This window comes from Pseudopipra pipra, chromosome 3 (genome assembly GCF_036250125.1).
Source record: "Pseudopipra pipra isolate bDixPip1 chromosome 3, bDixPip1.hap1, whole genome shotgun sequence".
NCBI lineage: Eukaryota > Metazoa > Chordata > Aves > Passeriformes > Pipridae > Pseudopipra > Pseudopipra pipra.
In genome coordinates, this window is record NC_087551.1 from 66,610,473 (window position 1) to 66,623,783 (window position 13,311).

General features: G+C 38.7%; 1 protein-coding gene and 1 long non-coding RNA gene across 3 annotated transcripts; one reads left to right on the forward strand and one right to left on the reverse strand.

Moving 5' to 3' along the window:
• The first annotated feature begins 36 nt into the window (after positions 1-36).
• Positions 37-3,519, forward strand: LOC135411710 (uncharacterized). Of its 2 annotated transcripts, none has more exons than XR_010429264.1 (2): positions 37-615; positions 3,147-3,519. It is a non-coding gene; the product is annotated as an uncharacterized LOC135411710 (long non-coding RNA). The 2 variants fall into 2 exon arrangements; XR_010429263.1 differs by having other exon boundaries at positions 3,151-3,519.
• Positions 3,520-6,548: 3,029 nt separating this feature from the next.
• LOC135411709 (nephrocan-like) lies at positions 6,549-7,628 on the reverse strand. Its single transcript, XM_064649686.1, has one exon. The coding sequence runs from the start codon at positions 7,626-7,628 to the stop codon at positions 6,630-6,632; it is 999 nt and encodes a 332-aa protein (XP_064505756.1). The 3' UTR covers positions 6,549-6,629.
• Positions 7,629-13,311: the final 5,683 nt, after the last annotated feature.

Here is a 13,311-nt window from a genome sequence, read left to right on the forward strand (position 1 = left end):
GGGGCAGGGCCGCGCCTCCTGAGGGGCGCTCCAGTGGCGGCCCCGCGGGTAGCGGGTCGGGGGTAGAGAGAATGGCGGTGTGTGGGCGGCGGGCGTGGGTTCGCGCTGACTTCTGCTCGGCCCTTGACCATTTCTCGGGCTGGGCCGCAGCGCTGTCCAATCTCCTGGCTGCTCCAGGGGCCCGTTCCTCTCTCCGAACACAGCCTTGGTCTTCCTGGCGCCCGCAGCGCCGGCGTGTGAAGCGAGGGCGGGGAGCACATCCGAACGCCGGAGGAGCGGCCGCGTCTCATGGGTGTCTTTACTGAACAGCACGTTTCAGCGTCAGAGCGTCCTGGGAATGCTCACTGGGTGATTCTGCAGCACGGGCGTGGGAAACGGGGGGCGGCGCAGCCCCCGAACCTCGGGGAGTGTGCCCCTGCAGCGGCCGGGACCCACGTTTTGCACTCTCCCGCAAAACCTGCAGTTCCCGGGATTTTGCTGCCTCACTAGGAGGTACCTAGTGAGGTAACAAACTACCTTGTCTTGTGACGGCCCAAAGGTCCGAAGATGGAAACGCCGCTGCAGGCGAAAGATAGAGCAAGCTAACAAGCCAGCCGGGTGCTCTCAGGCACATAGGTGGGCTGAAATGACGCAGTGAGATATTTAAAGCACTCTATTGAAAGAATCTGCCAATGTAAAATTAAATGAAAAATTGTGTATCAGGAAAATATTTTTCTTGCTCAGAAAATAGCTACTTCCCAGTCTTTTAATACAGACCAGCATTAGCCAGCAAAATGACACAGTCAAACCACAAGAAAGGCTTGTGCTATTCCATAAATATCTGAACGCTTAGCTACCAAAAATGTGGGTGACTGACCGTATAATCATAGAATCATTGACGTTGGAAAAGGCCTCTAAAATCATCAACTCCAACTGTTAACCCAGCACTGCCAAGTTCACCACTAAACTATATCCTTAAGTGCCACATCCATGTCTTTTGAGCACTTTCAGGGGTGGTGATTCCACGACTTCCCTGGGAAGTTGTTCCAATGCTTGACAATGCCTTCCATGCAGAAATTTCTCCTAATATCCAATTTAAACCTGCCCATGGACTGCTTGAGGCCATTTCCTCTGGTCCTGTCACTTGTTTCCCTGGGAAAAGTAACCAACCCCAACCTTCTTCAACCTTACTTCAAGTATTTGTAGAAGATAAGGTCCTCCCTGAGCCTCCTCTAGGCTAAGCTGCCCCAGCTCCCTCAGCTGCTCCTCATATGACTTACTCTCTAGACCCTTCACCAGCTTTGTTGCCCTTGTCTGGACCAGCTCCAACACCTCAACATCTTTTGTGTAGTGAGGGGCCCAGAACTGGACAGAGGACTCAATGTGCGGCCTCACCAGTGCCAACAACAGGGGAAGAATCACTGCCCTGCTCCTGCTGGCCACACTATTTTGAACATAAGCCTGGATGCCATTGGCCTTCTTGGCCACCTGGGCACACTACTGGCTCATATTTAGCCAGCTGTTGACTAGCACCCCCAGGTCCTTTCCCGCTGGTCAGTTTTCCAGCCACTCTTCCCCCAGCATGGTGGTGTTGTGATCCAAGGGCAGGACCTGGCACTTTGTCTTGTTCAATATCATACAGTCGGCCTTGACCCATTGGTCCAGCCTGTCCAGATCCCTCTGTAGAGCCTGATGGTATGTAAATGTAAAGAAAAATGAGCTTAGGTCTTTCTGTTCCAGTTGCATAGCTTAAGAAACCCAAGTATCAGTTGCATTTGCATAGGTAACATAAACAAATAGCTGTGCTCTAACACCTGACAAATCAGCCTCTGAGAAGGTGAGTGATTGCTCAGTTACTGAACGCCAAGAGAAGGTAAAAAATAATAGAAACTGTTTGCTTTGAAAAGTAATTTGCTGATGTAATTACTCCTCAGTTATCACCTGAAATCATGAACTGCCAGGAAACCCTTTAGGTTACTGTTTGTAAGTCACTTCTTTTAGTGGACTCAGTAATCGAGTTTTGTTTAATTTTCACACGCTTTGGGAACTGCTTGATAAAATTTGTGCATGCATCAGAGTTAATGCATATACCATTAAGTAATTTCTTTTTGTGTGTGTGCAAAAGTCTGGAAAGTTCCTGCCAGTGAAGGGGGATACTTGCAGTGTGTATTTGCACATTAAATACACCTAACCCAAAAGCGTACACACAGCATCTTAAGCTATATTGTAACCAATTAGCTATTCAGATACCAAAATAAACTCTTGCAAAAATTCACCTCACTTGATCTTATCCTAATATTTGCCAGAGGTAGAGATCTATTTCCTGAGAATCTTTCTTCTTTTGTTTACAACAATTGAATAAGGTCAACTTTACCCCACAGTTTTCAGTCCTCACTATTAATAAACTTTGGAACTAATATTAAATCTTATTAACCAGGACACTGATTCTTTGTTTATTTCATTTGCTGTGATGAAGATTTTGTGCTTTGCCTGGAGCTCAACTAATTTTGTCTAATGTCATTTAAAATAGTCTCAAATAAATGAGGCAAATGTTACAGAAAAACTGAAATCAGTTTCTCAAAAGCAAGAATTTCTGAACAATCTCGAGAAATTTTTCACATCAGTGTAACTCTCTATCTGAAACTGCAAACCCTTGAGTTTAAATGTGTTGAATACCAGACTCCCAGTAATAGCATCTTGTGGTATTGCAAGATTTTATTTGTGGGGGTTTTATGCAATTATAAGAATTATAAGAATGTTCTACTATAAAAAGGTCCATACAGAGTTACAGGCTGCTTTTCTAAGAGATAGTATTTGTATTCTTACTTCCCTCAAACTACATAGTACTAATGGCATAGATAAACAAATAATTTTTTTTTACAATATGCAGTTCACAATGGGATCCTTACTACAGACCTTCTCTCACCAGTTATTACCTCTTATAGTACAAATAAAAGAGGAAAACTAATGACAGATGAGAAGGCTGCTTGCCAGTAGAGACACTGGTGGCAGTGGGCAGCTCTAGACAGCTTCAAGATTCAGTACAGATAAACCATGGGGTTAATCTAATTCATAATCATAGTAATCATCGTCCGTGTTTACTCCAATGCTGGAGGCTTCATTGGGTTTCATTTTCTTTCTATCCTCTTTATCTGTTTCTGTGGAAGATAGATTGCCTTCACACTGCTGCAGAATCTTTTTGGAAGACATCCAACTTTCTCCTCGGCTTTCTGCCGGCGCTGCACACTGCCCTCCCTGGACATCCGTTCCTTTGGCCACCAGCGCTCTTCTGGTTCTGAGAAGGTCACAGGTGCAGTTCCAAGGGTTTCCATCTAAATACAGATGACGAAGACGGGGTAAATACTCCAAGACTTTGCGATCCAAGGCAGATATCTTGTTATTCCGTAAATTTAAAACCTGAAGCTGTTTTAAGTCCTTCAGCTCTTGTTCTCCAACATCCTCTATGCCATTTCCTTTTAGATCCAATCTGGCAAGGGTGTCTGGAAGTCTGAATAAAAATAAAACAACACAAAGATGTTATGTTCGTAAGTGGTATTTGCTGATGGTTACTTTTCCAGGCACATCTGATGTACTAAAATAAAACTATCACTAAAAAATGCAATCTTCTGCAAAAAAAGATGGTCATGTTGAATTGGGAGTATTTGAGGGGGTTTATTTGTTTATTTATTTGTTTGTGGGTTTTGTTTGGTTTTATAAGTTATAAGTATACTGCCTGTGTACCCTTGAACTCTTTTCCCAAATTACTGCAGTTCTGACCTGCACTGACTGTGCTTGTGCAGCTGAACTAAACAGCAGCCTTGCTGTGCTATACTATGAAGAAAATTATGTTTGAGTGTCAAGCTTAAAAATACATTTCGTACTCTTCAATGCCATAAGCATGGCAATGACCAAATTATAGCACCATGAAAGATCAAAAGTTTAGAGAATCATGGCAATGCTGCTCTTTCAAGTGCTCCTATATATGATTTGTTTAAAAAGCTCTTTTTATTCATAAAGAACTAGAATTTTTCTTCTGTTTTGTTCTCCTGCTCTCATAAGACTCAAACATTAATCATCACAGCAGTAGTCCATCTGATGACATCCTGTTAATAAATCTGCAACAGGGAAAATACAAGTGCTTCTTGATGGTCTTTTTAAATTGTACTTCGCAGAATTAGAACTGGTTATATTTAAAAGAAAAAAAAAAGCTGATAATCTCTGGACAAGATACTAGACAGGTTAGTATAATTCTTATTTTCATACATATTACAATTTTTTATGATAAGACTATTATTTCAGAACTCTTGCTCATTTATGACCTAATTTTCTTCTGCTATAGTTAGTGACAAGTGCTTAACAAAAAAGCCACTTAATTGGTATGGAATATCTTTAATACAATTTATTTGAAAGTATCTTAAAAATCACTTTCGTATGGTAGTATGCAAGGTGATGAAATTAAAAGTCATAGTTAGAGATTTTAAGGAAACTTATTGACTGAAACTCTCAGGGAAATTATAAATAATACTACCAAGACCTATTTATAATAGAAACAGCAGTATACCACAACTGGTATAGATTCATGTGATAGTTTCTCTCAATGTAATAATATGAAATACCTTTGAAAATGACTAAGAGGGTAATTGTGGCCCTCACCAACTGTTTTTTGTGAAGCTGAGTTTGACCTCTTAAGCTGAAAAATGGTTCCCAAATTTATGAAAATCTGACACGTTCAGTGGTACTATTTCAAGAGTAGTGCAGATCTGTATTTTGCGATATTTCCAGTGGAGATGAGAATTTCACGTGTCGATACGGTGATTCACTCCACAAAATTTGATCTTACCAAATGCTTGTGCCTGCAATAAATCTGTTTTGAAACCTAACCACAGGCAATGACTATATTTGCTCAATATGACACTATAATGTCAGAAGGGTACTCTGGGGCACCCAGAGTGCCACTAATGTCAAGGGCAGTGGGAAATCACTCAAGATGTTTATCCAGACTGATTGCAGTCCAAAGCCTGACCAGCAAGTCCTTAAGCCTGTTAAGAGTCCTGTTGTACTAATGTTAGACTTAGGCTTTGTGGCCATATTATTTGACTTGAGGTTATGTAGATCTTGAGAAAATAATGTCACTGGAGTACATGATGACTGACCCTGCTGCTAGAAGATGAGCTGTGCTCACTCAGGAGCTGACTGTGGCAGCCACCTTGTGCTACTACCACTTTAGGGCACATCATCAGACTCTTCCCCACACTTGCACCACTCCCTGCAAGATTTTAGAAAGTACAGACTCTTCTCTAAAAGTCCTGAAAATACTTGGACTTAATGGATTATTTTCTTCTCAGAAAAGAAACAAAAGAAGTTTTCCTTGTCCTCATTCCTGCCAAAAAAAAAATTGCTAGGATCTATTCACTTTAGCATATTATCCATATTTTTTAACCTTTTACAGTGGTGACAATTCTCAGATAGCTGTCAAAAGTAATACTTCTATTTCTGTATATCCATTCGTACCTGGTCATCATCAGACAAATAAATTAAGTACATAAATTTTACATCTTGTAATTTTTTCCCCTCTTATGTGTTTACAGCCCTCCCTGGAAATCTGTATTCATTGTTGAACTGAAAATAAAAGCCTCTGATATCTCCTTAAAAGTTGTACTGTTTAAAGACTAATAGAGAACTCCTTCCTGTTAATTCTCTTCACTGCGAAGGTTGTAAAGTAAGATGGATTAGACAATCCTAAAGTAACTAGAAAGCATTAAACATTTCTGTCAAGCTAGGTCAAATCAAATATTTATACACCACTAAATCACTTTCTGATTATAAAGCTGCTGCCAAATAGATTCAAATGCTAAAGGACCTTATGCTAAACGAATTGAAATTTTACTGCATTATTTATTTGGGCTAGTTAAACCTGTCCACAAGCCATAAAAATAAAGTTTTACAGTGCAGTTTTGTTAAAGACATTGATGTTAATGGAATTACTTTGCTATTTTTATGCCATCTTATTGCACAGCTTTTTGTAATAATAAAATTGCCACTTTATATCAGAGCAACCTCCATTTGGCTTCATATGCTGTCTCTAATAATGGCCACGACCACACTTAGATGAATGTGAGACATCCTCTAAGCAGGGCATTAATGAACACAGTGTGCCCAAGGGATGTTTCTTCTATGCTGTTTTGACTGGAATTTTGCTTATAGCCTTAAGCTGGAGACTATATATGCATTCCAAATACCTCATAATGTGTGAATTTAATGAAGTTAGGAATGCTATTATCACTGAAAGAGTACATTCTTTTTGACCAGACTCAGTTCCTGAAATCTTAATATTTTAACAATAATAAACTCAGCATGGATTGGTGGAAACATCAGCTTTAAAATTGCTCTAGTTCCCTTTTTATCAAATGCTCTATTAATTTTCTTTTGTAGGGAAGATAAATCTAAGTAACAGTACAACTTCTGCTGCATTCTCCTAGCAGGTTCATCTTATTCATGTGCTAATTAAACAAAGTGGTCTCACTGGCAGGAAGAGATGTGAAATGAGCAGATTCACTGGGGACCACAGATGTAATGAAAACAGCTCTACTTCTATTCTAAGACTGCTAACAGGAGTGCTAATTAGTGCTAGTTATGGCAGTTGGTTTATGCTATGGATAGACTTCTACCATGACTGGGGCTGAATACAAATTTTTGGCTTTTATTCTCATAATGCAAGGAAGGAGAGATGACACCTTGGAACCAGCTGCACTCAGATTCACTTGCCTCAGCGGAATAGAAATGAGGAGATTCTGTTCCAGCGCCAGATTTGAAAGCTGTGCACACTGTTGAAGAGCTCCCGCCTCAAACATGCTCATAGCGTTGTTGTCGAGAAACAGGTGCTTGAGGTCTTGTAGTCCTTGGAAGTCCTGGGCTGTCACCTTTTGAATCAGGTTGTTGCTGCAGTCGAGTTTCTGCAGTCTGCCAGGCAGCCTGAATGGCATAGTGTGGAGCTGGTTCTTAGAGAGCTCCAATGTTGTTAAGTTAGGAAGAAGCTGGGCACCATCTATTGATGTTAGCCGATTTTCTGACAGGAAGAACTCAGACAAGTTTTCTAGATGTTTCATGTCTCGAAGTCTCACCATTTTAAGTCGGTTTTTCTCTAAGTTCAGTGACAGCAGGGATCTAGGTAGGTCAAGAGGCACTTTTGTCAGAAAGTTTCCACTTAAACTGAGAAACTGTAGATTTTGAAAAGATGCAAAGAAGTTGGTTGGGAATGAATTGAGTTTGTTATCAGCCATGCTTAGATACTTCAGCCTAGGAAGCTTAAATGGTGCAGACACGGATTCCATGTTGTTGCCATCCAGGATCAGACTTTGTAAATTGCAAAGGGAAGAAAATGCACTTGGAGGTAGAGTTGCAATCAAGTTGTTCCGAATATCGAGCACCCTTAGTTTCATCAAACCTGCAAAATCAGTCGCATGCAGAGTGTTGATGGAGTTATCAGCGAGTTTTAAAATTTCAAGGCCAGATGGGAGAAAGGTGGGTATTTGCTTTAGCTGATTTTTGCAGAGTTCCAGGGACTTCAAGGAGTTCAGAGCTTTGAAAGTGTTGTTTTCTATTGATTCTGTGCCACTGCATGACAGGACCAGCTCTTCAAGGACAGACATTCTCCTGAAGTCAGTAAACTTAAAGAGAAAAAAAAAATAAATTAATGTGATAGTACACCATCTATTTATAGATATCCTCACTGGTTACTTCTTCTAGATGCTCTGACAATTGCTAGTATATATGGAAAAGCTATATATTTAGAATGAGAAACAGATAAGTGGTAACTATAGAGGTGTTAACTAACTATAGGTGCTTGCGGTTTGTCACATTTCTAGAATTTTGTTGTTTAAGTCTATACTGTGTCTGGTTTTGAGCAAACACATCTTTTATTTCTGCCTGGTGGATTGTCTATATAAAATAGAGAGCTAATACAACCAGTGACAGAAATCTTTGCAGAGAGTAGATGGTTGTTAATATTCACCGTGCTCAATGGAGCTTGCTGAAGCAATTTTGAGTTTATCATACAGCCATTGCCGTATATCAACAGTACTGTCATTGCAGCTTGTATTCCCCAGAGGAAGTATACATGGATATCTTTACCTCTTGCTGCTATAAGGTTTTGGCAGGAAACTAGAATCCAACACAAAGCATGTTCTACAGCATAACCTCCCAGGAATCTGAGTGCAGTACGAGGTGGGCAGTACAAGTCTTTTTGCAGTACAGGTTCTGGGTAGTAATTATTTTCTGTCATCCTGGTTGAATACATACTTGTGTATATGAAATCAGCTTATAAAGATGACTGTTAAAAGATGCCTTCCAGCTTCATTAATCCAACTCCTGCATGTTTTGGGTTTTATCTCTTTATCTTAGCTATGCAGTTTTATCTGCATTTAACTTCTGTTAAAATTAAAGCCCAAACAGCTCTGAAAGTGGAGTCAGATTTCATTTTTTTCTGGTGCCCTTAGTTTATCCTTCTGATTAATTTTATTCTGTCTTGTAAAGTAATTTCTGAGCACTGCAAGATTGGATGCAGTAAGGGAAAAAGTATAGATATGGAACCTCTATTGATGCAGGTTTCTCCATCAATTACATTTAAATTCAATAAGGAAATGTACTCCATTAAAAACCTTATATTTTCAACAGCAATTAAAGTTGTCAGAATTGTATTTTTTCTTCTATAATGCAGTTTTGTGTTTTTTGTATATGTAGCTGTATATCAAAATCAGAATTGCATGTCCAGTTTTGGTCATGATTAGGGGGCTAATCTTGTAAAACTTCACAATGAGAAGTCCCATAGGAATAAACTGCATTGCTCAAGAGTACAAAAACATAGTCATATGTAATTATAAAACCATCTTAAGGAAATTGAAACAATTGTGAACCTTGACAATTCAACACATTTTCTCCTATTAATTCAAAAGCAGTATTTGTCTGCTTTTCCTCAGTTGATTTCTATAAGTCTCTAAGAGGCTTAATTTTCATCTTATTAAGTGACAGAGAGCTACGTGAAGTTCAATGTACAGACATTCACTCTGTAATGATGTTAGACTTCTTAATGTGTATTATTATAATTTCTATTTTCCACCTATTTGGCATGCTTTGCTAAGCTTTGTGACCATGCTGGTTCTAGACTTAAACATTTATCCATGCTGTTACAAACCACCAGTCTTTCTAATACGAATCAAGACATATTTGAAAGACTATCAGCTCTTTTTTTTGCTAGAAAGCGGTGTTTTCTTCTCTAACTGAATGGTCTATGAAGTGATACTAGTATAGTTTTACATTTTAAAATGTTGATCTCCTGAAAATGGATCTAATATACTATTATTTTAATAGAAACATTTTAATCAATTTGTAATTTTTAATGACTTTTTTTTCTTTTAGGATTGCTATGAACTGGGATCTGTTATAAACAGTTTTTTAAAACAGTCCTCTGTCATGGAGGCAAGATAGACAATTTTCTTTTAGCAGATAAAACACCACTTATTAACACAGTTAGAAATAAATTAAATCTTAAAGTTATACCTGACACTTGCAGCTCCAGAGGGGGAAAAGAACTTCCATTTCACTCATTAGGGAAATGATTCTAATGACATAAAACCTTTCAGTTTACAGGTTAAAAAATTACTCTGAAAGTCAATGTTTATTCGACCATATATATAAAACAAGTCACCATTTGGCTCCTAGTTGTAAATTACTATTTTTTTGAGTTTCATAGAAAATATGAGTGTGACAGCATGAACTACTGCTTGGAGATTGCAAGATAATGAAAACACTACAGGAATATATTTACACATTCTTAAAGAGTAAGTAAAAATAAAAAAAACAGATCTGTCAGCATTTCACCAGTTTTTAGAACATGGAATAAGATTCTCTCCTCACTTGAAAGGCACTACCATCTGGGAAGCCCAACTTTCAGATACAGTGCACTACAGAAAGTACTTTTGCTGAGTTTTCCTACCTGGAGTTGTTTAATTTTGCTGTGGCTGATGTAGAGTCTCCTGGTGGTAAAAGGAATCTCTCTGGGTATCTCAGTAGCTCTGTAGCATTGCACTGACTGGGCAGGGTCACAGCTGCATCTTCTTGGGCAAGTGGTACTTAGACCACTGTGAAAAGAAAAGAAGACGACTAAAAGATATGATAAATACATCTTCCAAAACAGAAACTCTGACATTGTCTCAGCAACAGGCAGCTTGAATTAAGCACCAAAGCCCTTTTATACCATGAAATCTGATAAAAGGATATTATGACTGTGTATTTTATCCCAGTGAAAAAACAGCAAAAACAATACCGTAATTTGCCTGGGTTAAAATGTTGGCAGGCATTACAAAGACTGAGAAACTTAAACAGTGATAAGGTGCCTTTACATTTGTAGGTATGCGAAATTAGTGTTATTTATTACCTGACATCTAATCTGCAAACATCCATATTATCTCCAGTTTCCTAGTTTTGTTAAATGTGACACCACAGAATTAGTGGAGAAAAGATAAAGAGCTGTTTTATACTGGGGCTGTAAAACCTTTGTCTCTTCTGTGACCCAGTATTAGAAACAGAAAAAACACAACTACAGCCAACACCAAAGCTTTTTCGCTCTTCTTCTTGCATTATGCAGATCACACACACACACTCCCCTAGACTCCCCAAACTCAGGCAGCTATTATTTTAAAGTGAAAATGTTCTATTCACTTTACGAATATCTGTGGTACAGCTGAGTGCTGCTGGTTGGACAAAAAACTAAGTCACCTGTATTTGGGAAATTCCCATAGATCATAATTTAATTATTCTTATATTTGAAAATTATAAATGTGAAATGCTTGAAAGCGTTTAGTATAAATCAAGTGACAGATATCAATAAGACCTATTTATCCCATGACAGATGGAGAGCACCAAAGTTCCCCTCAGAGTTTTCTTTCTACTTACTGGTGTTTCTTTACATATCTGCTAGCTGTGCCAGCTGGAAATGTAAAGTTTCGAAAGGCATACAGTTTGAGTTGTGATTATTTTCCTTTGCACTGAGCAATTTACAATGTACAAACTTGTGTCTTTGCAAACCTTTGTATCTTAGTGATCTGCTTTGCACTGTTACCTGCTTCCTTCCATCCTCTCAATCATATCTTCAGGAGTAGCTAATCCTATTCCTTAAATGCAGAACTAGGCCACTTATTTTTCCGAGCTGAAGATAATGTCAATTTGATTTGACAAATGGATAACAGAAGTGGGGACAGTCCTCGATGGGAATGCCTATTGGATGCAGCTGGGCTTACACTGGACACTTCCATATGCTTTCCTGGACACACTTTTGTCTTCCTAATCCTTTATACTGCGAGTACAGAACTGCAACCCAGCATCTGCTAAACCAAAGAGCAAGAGCAGAAACCTTTTCCAAAAGCAACCTGTCAAACTGGCATGTTTAACAAACTATGCAGAAAAATCCTGCCTGACTTATGCCATAGTGAGCACATGAGCAAAAATGAGTGGATGGAGAATTAGCAATTGTGCATTAAAACAAATATTTTAATGTGTCTCGATCTAGAGTTTGGTACCTGGCTTGTGGTTTTGCCTTTTTTTTTTAGCCCTTAGAAGAGTCAAAGTGCTCTAACAAAACTGTAAATCCCTCCTGCATCCTGACAGCTACTTATGTATTTCTTTGATCCCATCTTTCCATTGGCATGGGTTTAAACGCTGATGTCACCTAGACAGTAGTGCTCAGTATCCTCTGTAGGGATTTGTCTTCCTCAAAAATGTTGTCAGAAAACAATTCCTTTTTGCTCAAGCAGAGTCAAAAGGAATGAAGATCCAACCATATGGTTTGCAGTTTACAGCTCTAGAGTAACAACATGGTCAGTCTGCAAATCTCTTTAAGTAAGAATCATAGATTGCATCCTTCCCTATTTTGTAAATTTTAAGTCAGTCAGCTAATGTCAGAACTCATAGCTCTAGTTACAAAGTAATGCCACAGTAAGCTGTAATATTTTTGGCTCTTGGCCGAAAGTTTTGAGTAATATAATCCTTGGTCTTTACAAACTAATGAAAGGATACTTTATCGATTTAATAGTTTTTTTCCATTATATTAACAACAATGATGTAATCAATAATGATTAAATTTGATGATTAAGTTTGAATGATTAAATGATTACAGAAATTATGTATCCATTGATTTCTGATATATGTGTGCTTTTGGCAGCTAGGTACACCTGCCTGTAAAACCTGCAGGTGGATCCCTTGTAATGTGCAGGACTTGTAATGTGCACAGACTGCACAAGGGAAGATGCAGCCTTATCACAAAAGACATGGAGAAGCTGAGCTCCTGCAGCTGGCATGTTGCTTGCCTATGGAAAGGAAGAAGTGCAGGAAAAGACCAGCTTAGGGCCTGCATAGGGCATGGGTAGGAGCTTGGTCCCTGAGGGATATCACAAGCAGAAGGAGTTTGGCAACTAGAAGCTGCTAAGTGATGGCGTATGCTCTAAAGAATCCTTGGCGTATTTAGCTGCCATATGCTATCAAGTGCCTGCCACTGAGTATGTGTGAATTTATAATTATTTTTTACAGAAGGTTTTTAACTTGGATTTGGACCAGTTTTTCATAGGGACAACAAATGGCATTTGTCTCCAATCAAGCATTTCTCTCCAGAGTGGATCAGGATACTAAAGGAAACAATCATAACATTTTTTTAAAAAAACATGATGCTTCCCTTAATCATCTATTGGAATAACCTGAAGTGCTTTATAGAAATGTTTCTTAAACAAAGAGCCTCAGAGGGTTACACTGAATCAAAAATGTCAACCTATGAATTTAGGCAAATTAATGGGACCTAATTAATATAAAGCTTAAAAATGTATCAAAAGTGATTTTGTGTTTTAATCCTACAAAGTAGAGTTTCACAAAAACAACCAGAGACCTGTCTGAAAAAAATTAAGTATTAATCTTCTTCTTACACCAAGAATTTTGCAGAAATATTTTTTATCCATTTTCATAGTATGTGGAGAAGGCACATTCTAACTCCAGGCAAGGTCATCTTCATACACTGGAAACAGCTGCCAGATGAGTTAAAGCAGATTTTTTTTCTACACAGTAAGGTAGGTTTCCTTTTCTTCCTCCATGCTGGCTACACGAGGAGGTGAAATTGATAACCCCTCAGGAATTTCTTGCGTTTCACTTGTCTGTGGCATGTTTGCATTCCAGAGGAACTAGCACTGTGAAACCTGCTGAAAGGAATGAAACTTTGTTGAACAGAAATTCACATATTAAGGAGTTTTAGTCATTGCCAGTTTTATGATAGAGCTGAGGGATGCTAGCCCAGAT

Excerpts from the sequence above, each read along its gene's own strand:
- LOC135411709 (XM_064649686.1), bottom strand. The coding sequence starts at position 7,628 with ATGTCTGTCCTTGAAGAGCTGGTCCTGTCATGCAGTGGCACAGAATCA.